This window comes from Petromyzon marinus, chromosome 33 (assembly GCF_048934315.1).
Source record: "Petromyzon marinus isolate PM22_M1 ecotype Great Lakes invasive population chromosome 33, UKy_Petmar_22M1.pri1.0, whole genome shotgun sequence".
In the NCBI taxonomy this organism is placed as follows: domain Eukaryota; kingdom Metazoa; phylum Chordata; class Hyperoartia; order Petromyzontiformes; family Petromyzontidae; genus Petromyzon; species Petromyzon marinus.
Genome location: NC_133699.1, coordinates 12,067,149 through 12,092,423, shown reverse-complemented (window position 1 = coordinate 12,092,423; position 25,275 = coordinate 12,067,149). Strand labels below are relative to the sequence as shown.

At 52.3% G+C, this 25,275-nt stretch overlaps 1 protein-coding gene across 1 annotated transcript; it reads right to left on the bottom strand.

Moving 5' to 3' along the window:
* Positions 1-670: 670 nt before the first annotated feature.
* Positions 671-23,860, bottom strand: LOC116948474 (transforming growth factor beta-3 proprotein-like). The gene is made up of 9 exons (XM_032965175.2): positions 23,618-23,860; positions 13,558-13,817; positions 12,667-12,855; positions 9,147-9,298; positions 7,738-7,867; positions 6,983-7,093; positions 6,463-6,661; positions 5,344-5,497; positions 671-4,939 (listed from the first exon to the last, which is right to left on the bottom strand). The coding sequence occupies exons 2-9, from the start codon at positions 13,778-13,780 to the stop codon at positions 4,781-4,783; spliced, it is 1,317 nt and encodes a 438-aa protein (XP_032821066.1). The 5' UTR covers positions 13,781-13,817; positions 23,618-23,860; the 3' UTR covers positions 671-4,780.
* Between the last annotated feature and the right edge of the window lie 1,415 nt (positions 23,861-25,275).

Genomic DNA, 25,275 nt, shown 5'->3' with positions numbered 1-25,275 from the left:
TGGAGGGGAAAATGTCGTGAAGATGGCCGGACGTGGTTGGTGGCCACCCACCCCCTCGTGTGTGCCGTGGCCGCCTTCCCCACCCAGCCCCTTCCTCCCCACCCAGCCCCTCCCCACCTTCCCCTCTCCACCCAGCCCCCACCCCTCCCATTTTTGGATGCACGACGGACGGACACAATAATCCTCTGTGGGCTGGTGGTGTAACCAGGAGGTTCCTACAAGTATCAATCTTATGTACAATACTGCAAACGGATACGAGTACAGGAGTAAAAATCGTGCACGGCTTGAACCTCCCTGGAGGCTGGGAACAACGCCGCGTGACCTGGGACCAGCGATGGAACGACGCTTGAGAGATGAGATGGAGACGAGAGGGCCCCGCGTGTCTTCTTCCTTCGGCGGTAGCCTCGTCATCGCGAGCAGTGCAGTTACGAGGCGCCAAGGAATCTCGCGCGGGTCAATCGCGAATGGTCGGGTCACAGCGGCGCGGTCGGCGAATTGCACCTCAATAAATTTGGTGCGAAGCCGCGATGGGAAAACCCCCCGCAAGAGGGAATGGGTTTCCTGCATTCGTTTTTTTTTATTTAAGCCTCGGGTTGTGAGAGCGGTGGATGGACTGCATAGATTCCGACCGTTCCGCTCGCCCCAAAGAGATTTGAATGCGGAGAACGACTGGGGAATATTTTGTGTTTTATTGACCGCAAATATAAGTAACCCCCCCCCCCTCACTTTACACAGTGCAACGGGCGCGATACATTCAGCTTTGGGGCTCATGTCCACGATCGCAATGCCAGGAGCACCAGGAGCATCAGGCAAGAACGTCGAGCATGGTTGACTTTTTCCATCGCCACCATCATCATCATCCTTAAATGAGTTTTTGGGTGAGGCCACGTCATGACGCGGTCAAATTAATGTCGTAAGACCCTCCATCATCCGACATGGCCAAACACGGGACAAGATCCAGGCAGAGAGACTAAAACCACGTCACCTAACCCCGGGTTTCTTAAATAGGTGTCATGACATCGCGCGAAAAACCAATGAGATTTAAACTTAGATATTAACCATTATTAATTCAGTGTACTGCAATTGTATTTGCCGAGGTTCCAGATGCATACCACGCCGTGGGAAGTCGACAAGGGTCGCTCTATGGATGAGAGAGGAACTATACTCCTAGACCAGGGCCATCAACGAAAGATGAGCACCGAGGGAGGCATTGCTCGTTTCAGCCCGGAGACGCTTTGAAGCATTTGATGGGTGCGGGTCGCACCCTCCTCGCTCGGGCTTCCGAGGGTCTTTCTTCGCCGCGTCGTCTTTAAACGCTTTTAGATGCAAGTGTAAATATCCTGTGCCGCCCCATATCTTGTTTGCCAAACGGATTCCCTAAAGCGTGTTCCAAAAAGCCGTTCGTTCGCCTGCAGAAAGCGCTCCATACCGATCACCGGAGGAGACTCCGATCCGTAGCGAGAAGGTTCGTCGGCAGACGTACTAAATGTTATTTTGACTCGGTGATGAGTACACAAATCCATTGACGACAACACAACGCATTTCAATTGTCGCGACGCAGAGATGGGCTTACCTACACTTTACCCCACCGCATGCGACGTGCCGATCGGCGAACCATTTATATTACTGCCGTGCCAGGAGATGGAATCGAACCGGTCACTTCTGGATTGCAAGTCCAGTGTGCTCGCCATTATCAAGCCACGGCAGCTCCCTCAGGAGACGCACGGAAGCCTTGGGTCCCGAAAGCCCGGAGTCACGATCCATGAAATATATTCCCCTCTGTAATTTGTTTGCAATTTACAAAAACTCCAGTTTTCACCATCCACAACCGTGTACCGAGTTTGTGTGCCTACCGCTAACTCAGATTCGCTCAATGTGAGAATATTGGTGGACTGTGATGGGGACAGCGAAAGGTTGTCAGCGGTAGAAATGTCTTTTTACTGACACACACGGTGGCATCGCTGTGCTTTGGGAACGGACTGGATGAAGCCATCAGCCACGCACTACCAACCACAACTTGGAGTCCTTAAGCGCTAGGTTTTTGAAAGGAGCCATGAAAAGTTAAATTCCGCTGAAGGCCTCAAATGCCTTTGTCAGCTGAACGAGACCACTGTATCAGGAATATTTTGCTGGGTTTTTTTTCCATGGATTTTCTGTTTGCACAGTCACACATAGTCACTTTAATATGTTTTTCTTGTTCGTGTTTTTGTTTTTTTTGTTTGTCGTGGTTGCACCCGATTCAAAAGCCGAATGGCTCACAGGGCTATACCAAAATAAATAAACTGAAAACTAAACTGAAAAACAATAAAGAAGACTGAAGATCTCAATTACATTTACAAGACTAACATCTCATATTCCTATTAAAAGTCATGTTTCTCGTCTGTAACTTACAGATTTAAAAAAAAAATCTATATTATTACTTAAATGTGCGTAACTTTATACAACTGTAAACTTTTGTGCAAGGATTGGCGTTTAGAGAGGGGGGTGTCAACCCCAAGAGACTCGGTTTAAGTCAACAAAGATGCATTGCATTTACAGTGTGAGAACCCAGCCCAAGTACCAATAACAATAAAACTATACAACAGCAAATACAAATAATAATTATTTTATAAACACAGCGACGGGACAGCGCACTTTGAGAGCTGAACGAGACCACTGTTTCAGTCGCAACTGGAGGAGCTAGCTTTCCGTAAGATGTTTTTTTTGGAGAAAATATCTGCTACTGAATAAAATAACCGGCGAGGTCTGTTGTGTAGTAATAATAATTAAAAACTGCTGACTCGTTCAACCAGCAACGCCGCCACCTACTTCTTCTTAAGCATGATTTTGAATACGTTACTGTACGCGTAATTGCAGACAAACAGCGATTTTTTATTTTAAAACTGGCCTGTTCACTGTTTTTTTACCCTAACTTTAGATTCACAAAATAACTTTATTTGCCCACCGTAATATTTCCCCCCCCCCCCCCCATAAAATATGCCAAACAATGACATGATACGAACGTGCAATGAGATCTTTGTGTTTTTCATTGAACTTGCAGAATAAATAATGAGTAAAATTATTAACGAGGTTTTCCTTTCACCGTCCCCTCTTTACTGCGTTCAGCACAAACAGGACGGCACTACGGGAGCCACTTGAACAGATCTCCGTGAAAACTTGGCGGCTGTCAATTTAACAACGAGAGACCCTCTTGGAGCGGACGGGCGGTTCTCTTCGCAATGCCTCTGAAGCCGAGCGACGGTCGGTTAATCCACATCAAACGCCGCCGGGTTTTGCGGGCTTCGTCCCCGCTTGGGGTTTCACCGCCGTCGTTCACGAGCGCCCCCCACCCCCCCCGCCCCCCCCCCGCTGGGTTTTCGTGGCCGTTTCGCGGCAACAGCGGGGCCCTCTGTGTTCTCGTGCCTCCTTTCAGACTCACCCCGAGTGCGAGAAACACGGGCGAGGTCACACAATCGACACCGCGGGCGAGGTCTCCCACTACGCGCTGCGACTTGTGCCTCTTGAAATGCCCTTTAACGCTCGCAATACTCACGCGCTCGCTCGCAATACTCACTCGGTCAGTCATTCACTTGCCCAGCCACCCACTTCGCTCGCTCACTCACTCACTCCTATACCTGCTCGCTCACCCACATAGGGAAACACAGCTGGTTCATTCGAGCCATTTTCCCAAGGCCCCGCAGGCCTCGGCCAGGCCACAGCAGGCCACACCGCGAAACCTCCGCGTGCCACACCAAGCCTTCTTGTCTTGTGCGGAGTAGGCACCGCCCTATAGCTCAGACTTCACGACTGCGCGGAGTGGTGGAATCCGTCGCGAGCAGCGATCCGTCGCTGCTTGGCGACCGCCGGCAAGCACGTTCTATGGGAGACCTCTCGGCGTACACGACGGACGTGGCGCTCAAGCCTCGAGCACGTCGGGGGAGTCCTTGATCGATCGCTGCGGAGGAGGAGGACGTGACGCTGGCCGCTTTTACAGGGCCACGCGGCCGCATCGCACCTGTAAGGCGGTGTGTCGGACTGACGATGTCTAGCAATGGCTGACCACCGAGTCGATGCCGCTCAACACAATTGTTCATCGGCCATTGTCCAGCGTGTTGTAGTGACTGACCCGGTCACTGCATGCCTAGTTTATCGGCAAATAATAAAATTTAAACAATTCACAGTCCCTTATCAATCCGCTACCAGATGCTGGGTGAAGGCCTCCCCCACACCGTGCCGGTCACTGGGGTTGTTTGACCATACCTTACCACGCTGGTCACTGCAGGTTGGTGAAGACTGGTGGGGGCAGGGCGGGGGGGGGTTCAGATGTCACTCGCTACTGATGTGTTCCGGGAATCTAACTCGGGTCGCCGGGTTAACAGCACGGTGTGCCAACCAATGTGCCACCGCTCTGCCCCAAATATCCATTCAGCGACAGCGAGCGTTTTCACGAGCCCACTGACCAACGTCAAACGACCAAACGCCCGCCACTTGCCATCGGCTGCTATCCGGCGCGTAAGCATCCAGCCACCAACAGACACCGGCCCGTCAGCCGCTGTTCAGCGAGCCGAGTCTCTCCGTCAGACGTCAGAATTCAATATCTAAAAATAAAACAGTGCAACGGGTGACTCCTCTCCCCCATGGCAATCGTTGTTGCTCTTTCGGCAGCATTCAGCACTGGCTGCCTGGCTGGCTGGCCGCCAGCAGTCGCACCAGCAGCCAGTTGCGCGGCAAGCGACGGTGGCGACGCTAAAAGGGTGCTGGCGTTGGCGGTGGCTGGCGGCGGTCGTGTCGGTGCCTCGGGCTAGCGGCACTTGCAGGACTTGACGAGCATGTTGGACAGGTGCGTGACCGTCTGGTTGCGTCCCTTGTAGTAGAGGATGGTGAGAGACTCCAGCTCGTCGGGCACGCAGCAAGGGCTGGCCGATGCCGCCGGATTCATGGTGTTGTACAGGCCCAGCACCTGTGTGCACAGGGGGGGGGGGGGGGGGATCACATGCACACGTGGCATCAGATACCCACGTTGAGTGTGTGTGCTGCTGGATGCTGAAGAAGCTCACTACAATGAGCGGAAGCGCCGTGCGGCTAAAACACAGCAACTTGGCACGGTAGGGGACACAGGTGGTGGTGCATCTGCCCAGTCGTCTCAGTCCGTCAACCCGTGGCACCTGGGTTTGTACCATGACCTCCCGCCAGCAGCGGGCGTTTGACACTTCACGTGGCCTTAAAATGCACATAGCCTGGCACAAGCACCGAGGTGACTTCACCGCCACGGGGGAACTCTGCCCGTGTCTCAGTGCCAATGCAAACGGCACTTGCCCCAGCACTCTGTGTGGGCTACACGGGGGACTTCTGCCTGTGTCTCACCGTGCTGTGCTGGGTGTCAGAGCTCCACAGGTAGGGACAGGGCCCCGCGCAGTAGTTGGCGTAGTATCCCTTGGGCTCGTGGATCCACTTCCACTTGAGGTCGCGCCTGAAGTCCACGTAGAGCTGACGCAGGCAGCAGTTCCGCTCCTTGTTGCTGCGGGGGCGGGGGGGATTTAGAGTAACAGTGTTCACCTGCGTGCGCATGTAGATGTGTGTCTGTATGTGTGTGGCGTGTAGATGTTTGTCTGTATGTGTGTGGTGTGTAGATGTGTGTCTGTATGTATGTGGCGTGTAGATGTGTCTGTATGTGTGTGGCGTGTAGATGTGTCTGTATGTGTGTGGCGTGTAGATGTGTCTGTATGTGTGTGGTGTGTAGATGTGTGTCTGTATGTATGTGGCGTGTAGATGTGTCTGTATGTGTGTGGCGTGTAGATGTGTCTGTATGTGTGTGGCGTGTAGATGTGTCTGTATGTGCGTGGCGTGTAGATGTGTGTCTGTATGTGCGTGGCGTGTAGATGTGTGTCTGTATGTGCGTGGCGTGTAGATGTGTGTCTGTATGTGTGTATCGACTGAGCGGGAGTGTAGCTGTTAGCGCGCTGCGCTACAAACCTGGCGACCCGAGTTCGATTCCCACTCACGCCCAACATCGGTGACGATTATCTTAAGTGGTCCTGGGCCTCCCCTAGATCGACTCAGCCTCAAATGGGGAGACAAAGGCGGCTGGGCGTGGTGCTGGCCACCGACCCCCTAGCGAGCCGTTCTGGCCATCATAGGTGCTCTGCTAACAGCACTTGCTCATACAGTTTGTTAAGGCTATACGGGGACTCTTTGTCTTTGACTGAAGAGGTTGACAAATGAGCACCTGATGTGGTGTAAACATCACCACTGGGGAGACAAAGGCGGCCGGGCGTGGTGCTGGCCACCCACCCCCTTGTGTGCCTTGCCGGCCTTCATAGGCGCTCGCCAACAGCACTTGCCCCAACAGCCTGTTAAGGCTATACGGGGGATCTCCGTCTTGTGTTTAGCAGTCAGTGTATCCGCGAGTGTGTCGATGCGTCACTGCGCGTCTGTGACTGTGTCCGCGAGCGTGTCGCCGCGCATCTACGCCGTGCGGTTCACCTGAAGCAGTAGTTTTCATCGAGCGCCCTCCTCCTCCTCCTCGTGCTCGTGCCCCCATTGCCCTGCGCCGTCGCGTCTCCACCCTCGTCGCTGCGCCCGGGCGGGTCGAGCCAGAGCAGCAGGTGTGGAGTGAACCTCTTCTGCGCCGCGCCCACCACGGGGCCCATGTCCCAACGCTCGTTCTCCTCCGACTGCCCGTCTGCGCCACGGCGGGCGGAGTGGGGAATGGCCACACACACACACGGGGAACCACGAGCACCCACGGGGGCATACACACAGGGACGTACACGAGGACGCACAGGGCACAAACACACGGGGGAAACGGAACCTGTATCAGCATTCGTTGGCGTGCTGCTGCGCTACGAACCTCTGAACCTGCGTCTGTGTCGATGTGTGTGCAGTGTACGCATGCCCTTATCTGCGCGTATTTGCACGCGCGCATGTCTCGGCCTGCGTGCGTTTGCCTGCACGTGTCTGCCCGTGTGTTCGCGTGTCCGCGTGCGGGCCTGCGTCGCGGCACCTGAGAACACGGCCTCGAGGACCTCGGTGCGGTTGAGGATGCGGCGCGAGGCAACGTCGAACGTGGTGCAGGGGCAGTGCACGCTCAGCTTCAGCGCAAACGGCGCGGCTCCTGTGCGAGGGGGGACACGCGCGGCTCTCTCAGTACGGCACGCGGCAGGAGGCCGCCCGCCACCCACCCACCCCCCCAACACAAGCCCCTGCCACCCCCCGCCACTCCATCACGGTGCTCGCGACGAGTCATGAACTAGCGCTGGACGTTCCACGTTGCGCCGTGACCGCTCATTTCCTACAAAGTGGGATGATTGACGATTGGACGATGGTGTTGTTGCTGATGGGGTGATGGCGATATTGAAGATGGGACAGTGGTGATGTTGATGGGACGATTATGATGATGATGATGGTGGAATGATGATGATGATGAGACGATGATGATGTGGATGGGATGTCAACTCTTGAAATCCCGATCGATTGTACGTATGCATGTTCTTTCGCACCGCACGTAGCCAAGAGTGCTAATCGAAGGTGCGGGGGGGAGGGAAGGAACAACAAACTAAACACAACAAGCAGCTCTAAAGAAATTCGTTTTAAATCTAGATTTTAAAAAAAATCCAGTTCACTGCCTACAAAGGCAACCCAAGAGCCGGTGCCCAAAGCAGCGAGCGGTGGTCAGCGCCGGGCGCTGCTTTTCGCCGACATGCACGGGGATGCCGCCGTCCCCGCCGCCGCCACAGCAGCAGCAGCAGCGCGTCTCACCGTCGGCAGCGGCCAGCCGCTCTCGCAGGGCGGAGGTGACGTCGAAGGAGACCCACTCGGGAGGGTCGCGGGGACGCATGGTGCGGCTCGCGATGTAGCGGCCCGGGGCGCCAGGGGCCTCCGCCACGGCCTGCACGCGCACACACGTCACGGACACACACACACACGTCACGGTCACACACACACACGTCACGGACACACACACACACGTCACGGTCACACACACACCTGGGTTACACACACACGTCACGGTCACACACACCAGGGTCACACACACGTCACGGACACACACACACACGTCACGGTCACACACACGTCACGGTCACACACACCAGGGTCACACACACACACGTCACGGCCACACACACACACACCAGCGTTACACACACACACCACGGTCACACACACACACCAGGGTCACACACACACCAGGGTCACACACACACACCAGGGTTACACACACACACCACGGTCACACACACACCACGGTCACACACACACCAGGGTCACACACACACACACACCAGGGCTACACACACACACCACGGTCACACACACCAGGGTTACACACACACCAGGGTCACACACACACACACACCAGGGCTACACACACACACCACGGTCACACACACCAGGGTTACACACACACCAGGGTCACACACACACACACACCAGGGCTACACACACACACCACGGTCACACACACCAGGGTCACACGCACCACGGTCACACGCACGAGAGTTCCACTTTAGAGTTGCGTATCACGGTTATACGTCACGCAATAATATATTTTCAAATCCAAAGTGTATCCCTGCTCAAACGAGTGTTGGGCAGTGAGGACTCAGCGAGGACTCGGTGGGGACTCAGTGGGGACTCGCTGAGGACTCGGTGAGGACTCAGTGAGGACTCAGCGAGGACTCAGCGAGGACTCGGTGAGGACTCAGCGAGGACTCGGTGAGGACTCAGCGAGGACTCAGCGAGGACTCGGTGAGGACTCAGCGAGGACTCAGCGAGGACTCAGCGAGGACTCGGTGAGGACTCAGTGAGGACTCAGTGAGGACTCAGCGAGGACTCAGCGAGGACTCGGTGAGGACTCAGCGAGGACTCAGCGAGGACTCAGCGAGGACTCAGTGAGGACTCGGTGAGGACTCGGTGAGGACTCAGCGAGGACTCGGTGAGGACTCAGCGAGGACTCAGCGAGGACTCAGTGAGGACTCAGCGAGGACTCGGTGAGGACTCACTCAGCACTCAGTGAGGACTCAGTGAGGACTCGGCGAGGACTCATTGAGGACTCAGTGAGGACTCAGTGAGGACTCGGTGAGGACTCAGTGAGTCCTCACTGAGGACTCGGTGAGGACTCAGCGAGGACTCAGCGAGGATCGCGCGTGTCTCTCGTGAGTGCTGGCGACCTGGAAGAGCTCCACGCGCTGCTCCTGATTCCGCGTGGCCAGGTTCGCCTCCCGGTGCACGCGCAGCTCGGCACGCACGAGGCGCGCTCCGTCCGCCAGCAGCGAGCGAGTGTCGAAGCGCAGCATCTTGAAGATGGTGCCCTGGTCGCTCTCTGAGATGCAGCGGCAGCGGGAAGTTAAAACACGTTCACCTCGTTGTCACTTCATCGACACCCACTTTCAGATAATTACCTCATCGATACCCACTGTCACATCATCGGAAATGTATTATCACCTCATCAACAGTCACCTCATCGACACCCATTGTAACATCACCTCATAAACACCCACTGTTTTCCTCGTCATCACCTCATCGACGCGCACTGTCACATCATCAGAATTTATTATTACCTCATCGACACACATTGCAACATCACCTCATCGACACGCACTGTCACCTCGTCATCATCACCTCATCGACACCCACTGTCACCTCATCAACAGTCACCTCATCTAGTCACCTCATCAACACCCCCTGTCACCTCGTCATCATCACCTCATCAACACCCACTGTCACCTCATCAACACCCACTGTCACCTCATCAACAGTCACCTCATCGACACCCACTGTCACCTAATCACCGTATTAAAACCCATTGTAACATCACCTCATCATCATCACCTCATCAACACCCACTGTCACCTCATCAACAGTCACCTCATCGACACCCACTGTCACCTACTCACCGTATTAACACCCATTGTAACATCACCTCAGTAACACCCACCTATCACATCATCATCATCATCACCTCATCAACACCCACTGTCACCTCATCAACAGTCACCTCATCTAGTCACCTCATCAACACCCCCTGTCACCTCGTCATCATCACCTCATCAACACCCACTGTCACCTCATCAACAGTCACCTCATCTAGTCACCTCATCGACACCCCATGTCACCTAATCACCGTATTAACACCCATTGTAACATCACCTCATCAACACCCCCTATCACATCATCACCTCATCAATACCCCCTATCACATCATCATCACCTCATCAACACCCACTGTCACCTAATCACCGTATTAAAACCCATTGTAACATCACCTCATCATCATCACCTCATCAACACCCACTGTCACATCATCATCACCTCATCGACACCCACTGTCACCTAATCACCGTATTAACACCCATTGTAACATCACCTCATCAACATCGCCTCATCAACACCCACTGTCACATCATCATCACCTCATCGACACACATCGTCACCTCATCATCACCTCATCCCAGAGGCAGTTCAAGTGCAGCTCGGGGGTAGAGACACGTGGCCGATCATTTTCGCATTCCACTCGCCACGGGAAACAAACAAAACAAAATCTGCGGAAGCTCGGGACCAGAGCACTCGCAACGCATCGCGGGTGACGCACTTCGGGGATGCTGCCGCAGATTTCTAGATGATAAACTCCGGGGTCTCCCCGCCGCCCCCTCCCCCCACAGGCTCGACGGCTCCACGTGGGCCACACGGCCAGACGGAGATGTTGGTTCGTGGGGTCACGGCGAGTGTAGACCACCGTCGGGGGTAATCGCTGTTAGCGAGCACCTATTGAGGAGGCCGGCGCTGCGGTGCGTGTGGCTGCTTGGGTGGGTGGCCAACTCGGCGCCTGCCGGCGTATTCCGCCCGCGCCCAATGTTCAACGCAATCTCTAGATTTGAAGTTTTCGTGACTGCAAGAATCCATATTCATTGGGTTTTATTTTTTTTATTTTTTACCTACGTGAATTTAACCGAAAGAACCAAAGAATATGAATATCAAGAATCTCACATTCTTGGTTCTTTCGGTCAAGTCACATAGAAGGGAAACAAAAAAAATATATAAAACAATATATTTTATTGTTTCCCTTCTACGCGACTTTACCGAAAAAACCGAGAATATGAATCCATGCAGTCACGAAAGATTTAAATCAATATTTAACCAAGAATCTCGTTGAAGGTCGACTCAAACCCACGAAGGGGAGTGGTGATGTGGGTGGGATGAAGCCAAACGTTGACTATTCTCGTAGCAAGGGAACCAAGCGGTCACTGGATTCTTTCAGCGAGCCGAAACCCCGCCACGGCGGACGATGTTGTGTACAGTGCGCACAGATTGCGAGAGAAAGGCCAAGAGGGGGATGTTTGACCCCCCCCCCCCGTCTCAATGGGTTTAATTCATCTGCTGGTTAAATACGGGAGACCGAAATTAATGACACGCGCGCAGTCATAGATGGCTGAGTTTAATACTCGAGCACGGCAAGGTTCCACCAACTATAAACTCTGCAGCCTAGGGCATTTGCCCTATCGCGCACTAAAATACATTCAAATTAATTGATACAAAAATAATCGTGACAATATCTACTTCACATATCTGCCCCTACGCGTAAAAAAATCATTAACATTTACATTTCCCGCAAACAACGCAAGCCTTTTGGGGTGGTGCGTAATTTCATCAGCATTGGTTCAACACGAGCACGGATCTGGACCGGTTTCGACACTCGGGATCTCATCAGCAGCAGTGTCAGGCTTGCTCACCGCCTGGCAATGCTGGTGAGCTGCCAGATGTTTATAGCCAAGGAAGTTCTCTCTTAGAGGGGTTAGGGTTTGGTGGCTCATCGTGATACTGTGTTTGGGGTTCGGGTTTGGTGGGTCATCGTGATACTGTGTTGTGTTTGGGGTTATGGTTTGGTGGGTCATCGTGATGCTGTTGCGTTTGGGGTTAGGGTTTGGATTGGTCATCATCATCTCGCTGTGTTGTGTTTGGGATTAGGGTTTAGTGGGTCATCGTGATGTTGTGTTGTGTTTTGGGGTTAGAATTTGGTGGGTCATCGTGATAATGTGTTGTGTTTGGGGTTAGGGTTTGGTGGGTCATCGTGATGCTGTGTTGTGTTTGGGGTTAGGGTTTGGTGGGTCATCGTGATGTGTTTGGGGTTAGAATTTGGTGGGTCATCGTGATAATTTGTTGTGTTTGGGGTTAGAATTTGGTGGGTCATCGTGATAATGTGTTGTGTTTGGGGTTAGAGTTTGGTGGGTCATCGTGATAATGTGTTGTGTTTGGGGTTAGAGTTTGGTGGGTCATCGTGATAATGTGTTGTGTTTGGGGTTAGAGTTTGGTGGGTCATCGTGATAATGTGTTGTGTTTGGGGTTAGGGTTTGGTGGGTCATCGTGATGCTGCGTTGTGTTTGGGGTTAGAATTTGGTGGGTCATCGTGATAATGTGTTGTGTTTGGGGTTAGGGTTTGGTGGGTCATCGTGATGTGTTTGGGGTTAGGGTTTAGTGGGTCATCGTGATAATTTGTTGTGTTTGGGGTTAGAGTTTGGTGGGTCATCGTGATAATGTGTTGTGTTTGGGGTTAGGGTTTGGTGGGTCATCGTGATGCTGTGTTGTGTTTGGGATTAGGGTTTGGTGGGTCATCGTCTCGCTGTGTGTTTGGGGTTAGAGTTTGGTGGGTCATCATCTCGCTGTGTTGTGTCTTGGTGGTCATTGCGCCCTTACTAGCATTGACATGGGACTCGGTGCAGTCGAGTCGGCGCATCTCGCGGGCGTAGTAGTCATCGTCGAGCGACGACGACGATGGGTCCCAAGCCCCGCCGTGCTGATAATGATGCTGATGCTGCTGCCTCTCGTGCCGTCGCTTGAGTTCCGCGGTCCACTCGAGTGTGGCGTTGTACAGCGCCATTGCCTCTGCAGCACGGCGAGACACAGCGAGTGCGACGGCTGTCACTCTACTTCGCAGGGAGATGGCCAAACTTATTGACCCCCACGACCTACAAACTCAATTTATTCTTACAACTGAGAGCCACAAGACACGGGAATACTCGTGTGTGTGTATCCCCTGGGGCGCCCCCACGTTAATTTTTTTTCCCGTTTCAAATAAAGTTATTGTGAAAAGATGCAAATTTTTTAAAAATCTGTTTCTCTCTATCGAGGACGATTTGAACTGCCCGGGAGGCTGCGTGTGTCTTGCGAGCCGCGGTCTGAACTTCCTCGGCTTCCGGAAAACTCTGGGCCCTCTCTGGCACTGGGTCAGCAATGCAGATTGGCGCAGCCAAATGCTCGTTTGAGCGTGCAGAAGACTTCTAAACAATCATTGCATTATACTTTTTTGTTAACTATGTCGAGAGCCTCGAGCAAAGGCGCTCTATAAATATAATCTAAGATAAGATTAGCGCGGAAAAAAAATGCCGTGGGGATCGAGGGGTTGCTGCTTGAGATGCCTGATAAATTTATTTATGGCCTATGTTATTCACCCCGTCTCCTTAGTGGCTCCACTTGGCGTGTTCCACGTGAGTCCATTTGGCTCATTTTCCCTGATCACTAACAGCACTTGCCCCAACAGTCCGTTCAAGGCTGTACGGAGGGGATCGCTGTCTTTGGTGTACTTACGGGCGCTGGGCTTGAGGTCGCCCTCGTGTGCCCGCGGAAGCTGCGGAGGCTCGCTCAGGCCCAGCTTGCTCAGGATCTGACCCCGGACGGCCTCGAGGCGCCGCCGCGCCATCTCGGGGGCATCCAGCGCCGCGGAGCACGTGGAGAAGGCGTGCGTGCACGCGCACATGCACGCACACAGCACCAGGCACGTGCGCAGCATCCCGTGCGTGCGTGCATCCATCGTTCGCGCGTGTGCGTCCGGAGAGGTCGGCAGGATCCTGCGGATATGCACGGGAGGGCGGGGTCACGGAAAGGCCCCATCGGACTCGGCATGCAGAGTAAAACCTGACGCGGTTTTTCTTAACACGATCGACAATTTCACTCAGATGGGCAAGGATGAACCTCATACAAGCTGGAAGGAAGCAATCCACATACGGTGAGCCGGCACAACCAATAATTGTCTATAGAGCAAGGCGTTGTCGGGCAATTAATGAGTGGTTGCATGTGGGAGGAAACTGGAGCACCCGGATAAAATCCGCATGTGCCAGGGGGAAACACTCGATCCCAGAGACGGAACAGGCAGAGTCCACATATTTTCTGCGCCGCATTCTCACGAGCCAGGGTATGGCACCTTGATGCCCATGGGGAAGGGAGTTTCACAACATTTGCGTGTGAGCCACCAACTCCTCGCTGCCTCCACAGTTGCTGGATTACAGACCACTTGCAGTGTAGCCACCACCGCACGGCTGAAAGGCGCTTGGTCTACCGACAGAGACGTGGCGACGATTTTGATGCTGTTGCTGAGAAGTAGGCATGGGAGCAATGTGAATTAAGTTCGGCGATCTAACCCAAAAACCTCTTGTGGATAATATTGGTCGCGAAAGCCTACGTGTTAAACTAAGTTCCTCTGCTCGCCAGAAGACAGGGGACGGGGTGATTAACTGTGTCTCTGAAATGTTTGTTTCCAAATACATGGTGGGGGATGTAATCCCTGCCCAGACCTTCTTGGCTGTCTGGTAGCAGGGAGAGCATAGCTGATTGCATTGGATGTTCAGGAGAAGTGATGTAACATAGCTCATTTGCGTATGCATGAGTGGAACGAAACAGGAGGATTTGTCCACAAATCTGGCAGTCGCCTGATGAAGCTAGTTGTAATTACTGGCGAAACGTCGTACTTAGATCGTAAATGTTGTGGATTTGCTCTCCAACACACCAGTGTGTTGTACTAGTAACGAATTGGCATGTTCTGTTTACGTGACAAACCTTAAGTAATTGGCTGTGTCGGGTGGTGACGGGTTTAACGACACATTTATATTTACGTGATCTAACCCAAAACACCTATATTATGGATGATATTGGTCGCGAAAGCCTACGTGTTAAACATGCATGAGTGGTCGGAGAATGCTGAATGATCAGGGACACCTCAGGTGGTATCTCACGTGGTTATGACCATTCGTTTATTTTGCGTAACGAGGTTTTAGAACTCCCAGAGACCAGGACAGAGTCTCATTTGCAAGAGTGGATCGCCAGAATGACAAAAGCCATACTGTACAACAATGAAGCAAACAGTAAATCAGGGCAAAAGCAACCGTCTTCACAGACAAAATAGAAAACGGTGCACAATCATCGCAGGCAGCTTACACTCCGTCCACACCCAGTTATTCACAAAAAAATAATACGTAACTTGTTTCTGCGAGGCACCAGGTTCGAGACGAGTTTATTTTCTACCAGGTGAGAAACTGTCGAGGCCAGGATAAGAGTCTAATTTTGCAAGGGTGACCCGGCTCATCACAATGTCGAGCAGTTGCATTGCACAGGACACGCGCACGAGGGGTTGGGTCAAATCGCACAAACCGGGCAGCGATGTGGAGCCATCACTAGTGGATTGAAATAGGTATGTGTCTAAACTAACCTGAAATATTTTTTTGGTTTACTAGGTAAGGCCCATTGAGATATATGCAGCTCTTTTGCAGAAGCAACCTGGCCACAAATGATAGCTCAACAAAGTGGCTTATCACGCAGAAATGTATAGCAGCCAAATACTCTCAGCGCATATTTCTAAATGTGGAGGGAAAAACCCGAGGACCCGGAGAAAAATTAACGTGACCACGTGAGAGAGAGAGAGACACGCAGACTCCAAATATACAGGCATCAGGGTCGATGTCGAACCCACGACCTCCTGTATAACCAACAAGGGAGATAAAATCTCGCCACCGCGGCGTCTGTGCCTGGTAGCCACAGCAATAGCGAAGAGGTGCTGTTTACTGGATGTGCTGTGTTTATTTTCTGGGTCCAAGACCCAGACAGACCCGAATGAAATTAAGCCATGGGAGAGAAAAAAATTCCTCAAGCGCAAGGATGATCAAGGTGAGTTGAACCCTTTACCTGTTCTCAATGGATGGCACCGCTGCTGATGAACAGCCAATTGGGGGATTATTCGAAGTGCGGGGTTTGATATCGTGAGAAAGATTATGGAATTAACCAGGAGAGATGGCAGAAGGAATGTTGACATTGAAATGGCACTGGAGCACCATAAACCAGCGGTCCCCAACCTTTTTGGCACCAGGGACCGGTTTCGTGGAATATTTTTTTCACGGAGCGGGGGGCGGGGGGTTCATCATTGGGACTTTCCCCCTTTTCAAAGAAGCTCTCCAGCGACATTTGTTTTTTATTCATTTTGGCTACTAGGGGTTAGAGCTTGTGGGCTTTATATCAAAACTGTGACTGAGACAAGTGCGCAGTGCGGGAAAGAGGCGCGGAGGAAAGTGGTGAATAATAAAATAATGGGGGTGGGCCACGTGCGGACTCACCGCTCTCACCTCCAGCTGTGCGGCCCGGTTCCTAACAGGCCACGGACCGGTACCGGTCTGTGGTCCCGGGGGTTGGGGACCCCTGCCATAGACAACATCTAAATAAGGCGATAATCTTACCTTAAACACATAGCGTGGACAAACATATCTCGACATTCTCCCATACGGCAGCGTCAGTGGGGGGCTCGATGCCACCAAAGAAGATTGGAACTGAGAATCACGCTCCCGGAAGTGTCTTTTTGGGTTCGAAGATTGCCGAGAACTGGGAGTCACTCCCACAGGTCTATGGGAGAGAAGATTATATCTGCATCTGGGAATCACACTGCCAGAAGCGGATGGTGGGCTAAGCCAGAGACAGATACAGTTGGAAGGTGGCCATGAGCAGGCTGGCAGCGTGTGGCTCCCTGTGGCAAGCGTGACTCTACAGCCGACGGTTGCCAATCTAAACCGAAGACAAAGATCCCCCCGTGTAGCCTTAACAGAGTGTTGGGGCAAGTGCTGTTAGCGAGCACCTATAAAGCTTGGCACGGAACACGAAGGGGGTAGGTGGCCAACACCACGCCCGGCCGCCTTTGTCTCCCCAGTGACGATGTTTACACACTGCACCAGGTACTCATATGAGGATCAGTCAACCTAGGGGAGGCCCAGGACCGGTTCAGATAACCGTCACCGGTGCCGGCCGTGATTGGGAATGGAACTCGGGTCGCCGGCTTCGTGGCGCAGTGCGCTAACCGCTCCCCTACCGCTCCCCACACACAAACACGAGCAGCCCCAATCCAGCGGCGTGGCCGAATCTGCTGACATTGGCCCTGGAGCGAGGAAAATTGCCCTACCCCACCCACTCAGTGTCCAGTTTTGCCCGCTCTTCATAGCCCGGGGGCGCCTGGGCACCACTGGCCCGCGAATCTCTTGCGCAGTTGCACCGCCTGCACACTCGCCAGCTACGCCACTGGCCCGGAGGGCACACAGAGAGAGAGAGAGACACGAGGATGCCCCACGCTCGTGGTTGTGCCGCCTCCTCCCTTGGGGAGCCAGGCAGCGCCAAGACATTGCCTCTAAAATGAAGCTGAGCACAATTTGACGTGATGAGTAATTCGCACTAGACGCTGCCCTATGTATATCTTAGAGTGCTTGTTTGCGTGATTACTCCTCGCTGATGTTATCTCTTGCGTGGTGAGGACTTTATAACCAAGTGAGAATCGGCTGGGATGAAACGTCCATTTTGCAAGGGAGTTCGAGAACGAACATAGCAGACTGGTTAGGTATCAATCTTGATTTGAAGCTTTCGTGACTGCAACAATCCATGACTTTACCGAATGAACCAAAGAGTATGGCTTGGTATCATCACTGGCCACTAGGCATCATCACTCGCCACTGATGTTAGCCGCGGCTGGGAAATTGTTTCACACAGGTGGGGTAACCGGGGTTCGTAGTGAAGTGCGCTAACCACTGCGCCACCGCTCAACCAGACTGTCTTGGTGGACTACTCATTGCGAGATCCAGAGATGCAGCAATGTCCGCTCCATGGAAGGAGAATTTCCAAAATCCAGGGTTTACAATAATTAATCTTTCAAACGTTGCATTTAAAGTACCCCGCACCTCCGATTAGCACAGTTGGCTACGTACGGTGCGAAAGAAGTTCAACATACATACATACAGGGAGCCGATAGGCTTATCTTGGCATTGCACTGAGCGACAGGAGAGGAGAAGAAAGGCTTGATTTAGAGACTATAAACCGGTTAGACGCATCATGTTGACTGCGAAGACAACATTTGGCTTGTTGCAGGACACAGTCGCTGGAAGGGTCGATGGCCGAGTGGCTGAGACGGACACACAGCAGTGAATACGGCCCTCGAGGCAACCCGCAAAAGAGATGGAGCGACGAAATCGGATCGGGGCCCAGCAGCTGGGACGCATTGTTGTCGCACGTCCAAGAGCCGCGTGAGTTGGCGACTTCCTTGCGAAAGAGGCCTTCTTCATCCAGCAGTGGATTGATCATATCAAGGCTGATGACGGTGGATTGTGTCCAGGGAATGGATGCTATGTCTGTCCGTCGTTCCGAGGACACTTTTGCTTCCTTCACAAAAAACGACACCCCCAGGCTACAAATCTATTGAGACCACGGGCCGACGCCATGGCCCAGGTCTGGTAACGTTTTTGGACAAGATTGCCATAAAAATAGATTTGGGGTGTTTTTTGAAGTTGTCTTTGCATCTGTCTGTAGCTCTTTGTAAAGATTATCATATGTGAGCCAAACTGTGCTGTAAAGGTAGTGTTGCCATTAGGATCGTATCCTATTTGAAAGCCCCAAAAAATTAATGGAATCATTGCCCAAAACTCAAAGAGACATAAAACCGGCGCTAACGCGTTTTGTCTTGACAGCTACCCGTGCACTTCCGTACATTTGATGACAAACTAAACATTTTTTTAAAACAAACGCATTTTAGAAAGCATGGCATAACCCATGCGCGTGCATGAATTTTCTTCCTTATCACACACACACACATACAACCCTAAAGATTCCCGATTCCCCGGATAGCCTTAGCAGCCTGTTGGGCGAGCACCTATGAAGGCCGGCACCACGCCGGGCCGCCTTTGTCTCCCTAAGTGGCGATTATTTACACACCGCACCATGTACTCGTTCGAGGCCAAGGATCGGTTCAGATAATTTCGTCACTGGTGGCGGACTGTGATCGGGAATCGAACTCGGTCACCGGTGTTTGTAGCGCATTACGCTACCGGCCCCCAGCCTTGCTTATTATACACGCACACACACACACTCGCTATCCTTATTATACACACACACACAATCACTATCGTTATTATACACACACACACTCACTATCGTTATTATACACGCACACACACACACTATCGTTATTATACACACACACACACTGGCTATCGTTATTATACACGCACACACACACACTCGCTATCGTTATTATACACGCACACACACACACTCGCTATCGTTATTATACACGCACACACACACTCGCTATCGTTATTATACACACACACACACTCGCTATCGTTATTATACACACACACACTCGCTATCGTTATTATACACACACACACACTCGCTATCGTTATTATACACACACACACACACCCGCTATCGTTATTATACACGCACACACACACTATCGTTATTATACACGCACACACATACACTCGCTATCGTTATTATACACACACACACTATCGTTATTATACACACACACATACACTCGCTATCGTTATTATGCACACACACACTCGTTATCGTTATTATACACACACACATACACTCGCTATCGTTATTATACACACACACATACACTCGCTATCGTTATTATACACACACACACACTCGCTATCCTTATTATACACGCACACACACACTCGCTATCGTTATTATACACGCACACACACACTCGCTATCGTCATGTCACCAGCGCGCACAGCACATAGTCTGTATATTATATACAATATACCGTGCGTATGCTGCCCGTGTAAACCAAAGGGAGCGGGAGAATCAATAAAACAAAAGATTACAAACACGAGTCTCGTTCTCATTATGGTGCTGGCAACGTGGCACCAATAGGGGCAGTGTGAAAACAAAATCACTTGCTGTACTCTACCGCTGTGCTCCCTGTCTTCACCAACACAGTACCACGCACACCAATCAATACACCAATTGGCCAGCATGGTGGGGTATGGTCAAACAAATCGAATATCGGTGAAAGGAAAAGCTTCATTTTTTCCAAGGGGATTGAGGAACACACGCGTGTCACTTTAGCCTCACGGACATCTACTTTGCAAAGCGCCTCCACATTTCGATCTCTCCACATGAAAGATATTGAAGTATTTGTACAAATCCCCGTCAGTTGCAAGGCCTTCTCGGAGCGTGCATACTTTCAACAGCATTGGGTTCAACACACAATCAGAAACCCCTTGGACCCGGTGTGGATATTCAGTGTCTCTTGCCGCCAGAGACATCAACAGGAGAGAATCTCCCCCCTCTCTGTTAGACGTTGCTCCGTGCGTTAACTGGGTTGCCTGCCATAGGAACGTGGAATGTCCACGACTGTTATAGGGCCAACCCAAACAGAAATTGGGGACGCTTTCCCATCACGACCGGCTTGAGCCTTGGGCTTCACTGCACAGCTGTTTTCGAGGCTTACAGCCAGCACAATGAGTCGCTGTGCTTACAATGAGTAACAGCTGGCCGAAGCTCGCACGCTACGGTTGTTATACGGCGATTATAATGTAACACACATCGGTGTTCGTACGCATAGCAGGGGGAACACCCCCCCCCCCCTAACACGTACAGCGCCTCTACAATACACTGCTGGATGAGGGTCCGCCTCTCCCACCCCCACACCGTGCGAGTCGTCGGAGGTTGCTTGACCATACTTCACCGCGCCTGGTCAGTGAAGGTTAACGAAGGCGAGAAGCATTAGTCGATTCGTGCGATCCCCGCAATGCACCAAGCTGTACTCTGGTGTCCACCACGCGGCACCGCAGCCGATGGCACCTGCTACGGATGGTGGTCACCCATCCCAACACTATCAAAGCTCCAAAAAAAAAACCCTGGTTTAGCTTTCGAGGTGTGAAGAGATCAGGCGCACGAATTGGTTTGGCTTCACCACCGTTCTCCGTCCACCGCACCTCCGAGTAGCACGGTTGGCTACGTACGGTGCGAAGTCCAACGCACGTGCTGGGTGATAGAACCGAAGCCCTAACATACCACAGTGTTGATTTGAAGCTTTCGGTAAAGTCACAGCAAGAAGGAGCTCTTTTCTTGCTGTGGCTGTCCCACCTGATGACGATTGCTTGTGCTGCGATGGAAACGTCGTGATCTATTACGTTTCTACCCACGTGACTTTACCGAAAGATCCCAAAGACTATGCAACAGTGGTTAGACAAATGCTTTGCTTGACAGCTGCCGGTCGCAAAGTACTCAAGCGGCACCACGTGCTGAAATGCTCAGAGCGGCCACAACATCTGACACCAACGATGCGCTGTGTACTCGAGTGCTCTATGGCTGACAGACAACTCTGCTGAACGTGCGAGCCAGTAACCTACCCACCTGCCTTCGTGTGTAGCAGCAGTGACGAGCGCACTACGATCGACAGCTGTCAAACATGGGAATAGGTTTTACCCTTTTAACTGGCACAAAAAAAACTGACACCTTTATTCAAGGTATCATGTTTGCAATAACCACAACACAAGCAGTCAAAATGCAAACAAAAAAGAGACAACTCTGATAATAATATGCACTGTCTTTGAATTTGATTGGTCCACACCCAAGACGGCTTTTCTTAGAGCCCTTTAGTCTCCACTGGTGTTGGACCAGAAGACGCCAAAAGGCGTACAACTCAAAAACAGCGCACTATCAGAGTATTGAGAGCTCGGGGTAAGCCTTTACATTATGAGACCTCCTTTGCCAGTAACAAGATATAGGAATAGGTTTTTACCCTTTTAGCTGGGTAAAACCTATTCCTATATCTTGTTACTGGCAAAAGCTGTCAAACAGCCGTCAAAATGCAACAATCGCTGTCTTCATTCATACGCAGCGATGCGTTTCGGTGACGGCGGCAGCACCAGCGACCCCGACGCGCGTTACGCACGCGGGGCAGTCCTCCGTTAACGTCGACTCGCCCCGCGCTCAGGAATAATGATGCGCGGAGTGGCGGCCGAAGAACGGACAGTGTCCGTCAGGACGTCCGCGTGGTGGAGATGGAGCGATTCAATCGTCGCGTTTTTGCAGTGATGATACCTACGGCTATGGGAGGTGGGGGGGAGGTGGGGAAGGGTGCTCGTGAGGCATTCATCCAGCAGTGGATTCACGAGGCTGCTGTGCGTGTGATCGCGCAGGGACTGCGAGAGAAGGAGCCAACAACGGGTGCCTGGAGCAGCGGCAGCAGCGCGCGTTTTGGTTACAAAAGTTCCCGACGTTAAGACATTTACGACGCGAAATAATCCTCATCTATTGCGTTGCGTGCAGAATAAGCAAAACCTATTTCAATAACAGCAAAGATAAAGAAGAGCTCCCGTATCGCCTGGAACGGAATGTTGGGTGCAAGCGATGTCAGCGAGCACCTATTGAAGCACGGCACGGCACACGAGGGTGTGTGTGTGTGTGACCAGCACCAAGCCCGGCCGCCTTTGTCTCCCCAGTGGCGATGTCTACACGTCGCACCAGCTACTCATTTGAGGCTGAGTCGACCTAGGTGACGCCCAGGACCGGCTCAAAGGCACTCGGCACTGGTGTTGGGGGTGTCCGTGAGCGGGAATCGAACTCGGGTTGCCGGGTTCGCGGCGCAGCAGAATGACAGTCTCAACGCGTCGTCCTACTGTGACGGAATGACAGCTGTCAAACAGCTGACGATGCTGTCCTCGTGTGTGCTTGACGTGGAGCCGTATCGACAGCCGGTAGGTAGTCGATTTAATTATAAACTATGGGGTTTTTATTTTTATTTTACCAGTTAAGGCCTACTGAGCTGTATGGCTCTTTTTTAAGAAACGACCTTGCTGACAAATGATGGCTCGTCGAAGTGGCTTACCACGTGGAAATGTATCGCAGGCAAATACGGCACTGTGATCGCACGTTCTTGATTCGAAGCGTGGACAGGAAAACCGGTGGACCCGGAGAAAAATCCCCGCGACCACGGGGAGAGAGAGAGAGAAACACGCAAACTCCAAATATACAGCAGCAGCAGCAGGCATCAGGGTCGGGATCGAACCCACGACCTCCTGTATACCGAGCGAGGTAGTTAACATCTCCTAGCCACCGTGATGATGATGATGAGAGACACGCAAACTCCAAATATACAGCAGCAGGCGTCAGGGTCGGGATCGAACCCACGCCCTCCTGTACACCAGGCGAGGTAGTTAACATCTCCTAGCCACCGTGATGATGATGAGAGAGAGACACGCAAACTCCAAATATACAGCAGCAGGTGTCAGAGTCGGGATCGAACCCACAACATCCTGTATACCGAGCGAGGGAGTTAACATCTCCTAGCCACCGTGATGATGATGATGAGAGAGAGAGACACGCAAACGCCAAATATACAGCAGCAACAGGCGTCAGGGTCGGGATCGAACCCACAACCTCCTGTACACCAGGCGAGGTAGTTAACATCGCCTCGCCACCGTGATGATGATGGTGAGAGAGAGACACGCAAACGCCAAATATACAGCAGCAACAGGCGTCAGGGTCGGGATCGAACCCACGCCCTCCTTGCTGTGTTGTAAGCCCAGGACGGTCTCACCTGTACTTGCCGTCAGCCTCAAACCGAAGATTTTCACTCTGAGTGTGCGCTGGAATCTTCCACCGGCGCGGCTGTCCGGACACCGACAGCAGCAGCAGCAGCCAGGGCCACGGAGGAGAACACACACACAGAGAGAGAGAGAGAAGCCGCCACACTGAGAAGTCACACTCTGTGCGGCTGTCCAACACCGCGCACCCTTGAGCGGTGTTGACATTTTATAGTCGGCTGCTGGCGCTCTGCGAGTTTCTCGTTCGCTCTCCGGCTCGTGACGCGGAGTGGGAAGCACCCCGGAGCCCCTTCGGCGGTGACGGCGCCCAACAAACCGACACAAAAAAAAAACCTCGCCTCCGTCCTAGTGAGCGAGCGCCAAACAAATACAACGCTTGAAACAAACAAAAAATATACATAAGAATCGGATTTTTTTCTTTTCTGGTGCCCAAACACCAAATGGCCAACTTTTGCAAGGAATCGTGTCTGCATTAACCGCACACGGTGCTTTTGGTGAACATGCAAACAAAACACGCTCCGATGATGATTTGATACTGGAGGAAAAGGTCCGATTTTGAAATACAACGATATTTGTATTTCCATCACCCTCGCGTACGATGGCAGCGGGCAAAATGTTGTTCAAGGAGGTCGATTTCACTGTCGAGGGCTGCATCTGCTTTCCACGACCAGAGAGAGCGGAGTTCGTGTGGCTTTTGCTGTTCCTCCTCGGTCGTCGAAGGAGCGCAGACCACAGTGGTTTCGCGTAGGGCCCCGTTGTTTGGGTTGCGTGGCCACAAAAGCGCTTTCTGTGGCTTGACTTTAATGTTACGCGTATCTATGCATTCACATCGGTCTGTATGCATCTCTATGAATGTCGGTGCGTCTCTGTGTGTCTCTGTGTGTCTCTATGGGTGGGGAGCGGTGGTGTAGCGGTTAGCGCTACGCTGCGCGATGAACCCGGCGACACGGGTTCGATTCCCGTTCACGGCCAACACCAGTGACGATTATCTTAACCGGTCCCGGGCCTCCCCTAGGTCGACTCAGCCTCCAATGAATACCTGGTGCAGTGTGTAAACATTACCACTAGGGAGACAAAGGCGGTCGGGCGTGATGCCGGCCACCCACCCCTCGTGTACCGTTACCGGCCTTCATAGGTGCTCGCTAACAGCACTTGCCCCTACAGTCTGTTAAGGCTATATGGGGGATCTTTGTCTCTATGAGTGCGCTACGTATTTATCGCCCTGCTGTGGCGCGTGTGTTGTGGATGTCCTGATGCAGTTGATGGTTCCACCAAAAATACAAAACAATCATTCACGTCGGGGAAAGGGGCGCCTTGTTTATAAACATCTGGGCAGCTGCTGATGAGACACTGAATGTCGAAGCCGGTCCAGAGTTTGTGCCTGGTTTGAACCAATACAGCTGATACGATACACTTCGATAAGAACACCTTATGGTGAATGGGATGCGTTTATTTTTTTTGCGGAGGGACAGATATAGCAAAGAGGTGAATTGTCTGCGTGTTTATTTACCACAGTTTAGCATTCCAGCGCCGCTGACCTGCAGCTGCGCTTCAACCCGCGTTAGAACTCCGACTAATTGCGACTTGCCATGCATCTCTCAATCCTTCACTCACACTCAACTGACGGTCTACGGATCTCTGAGCGAGTGTG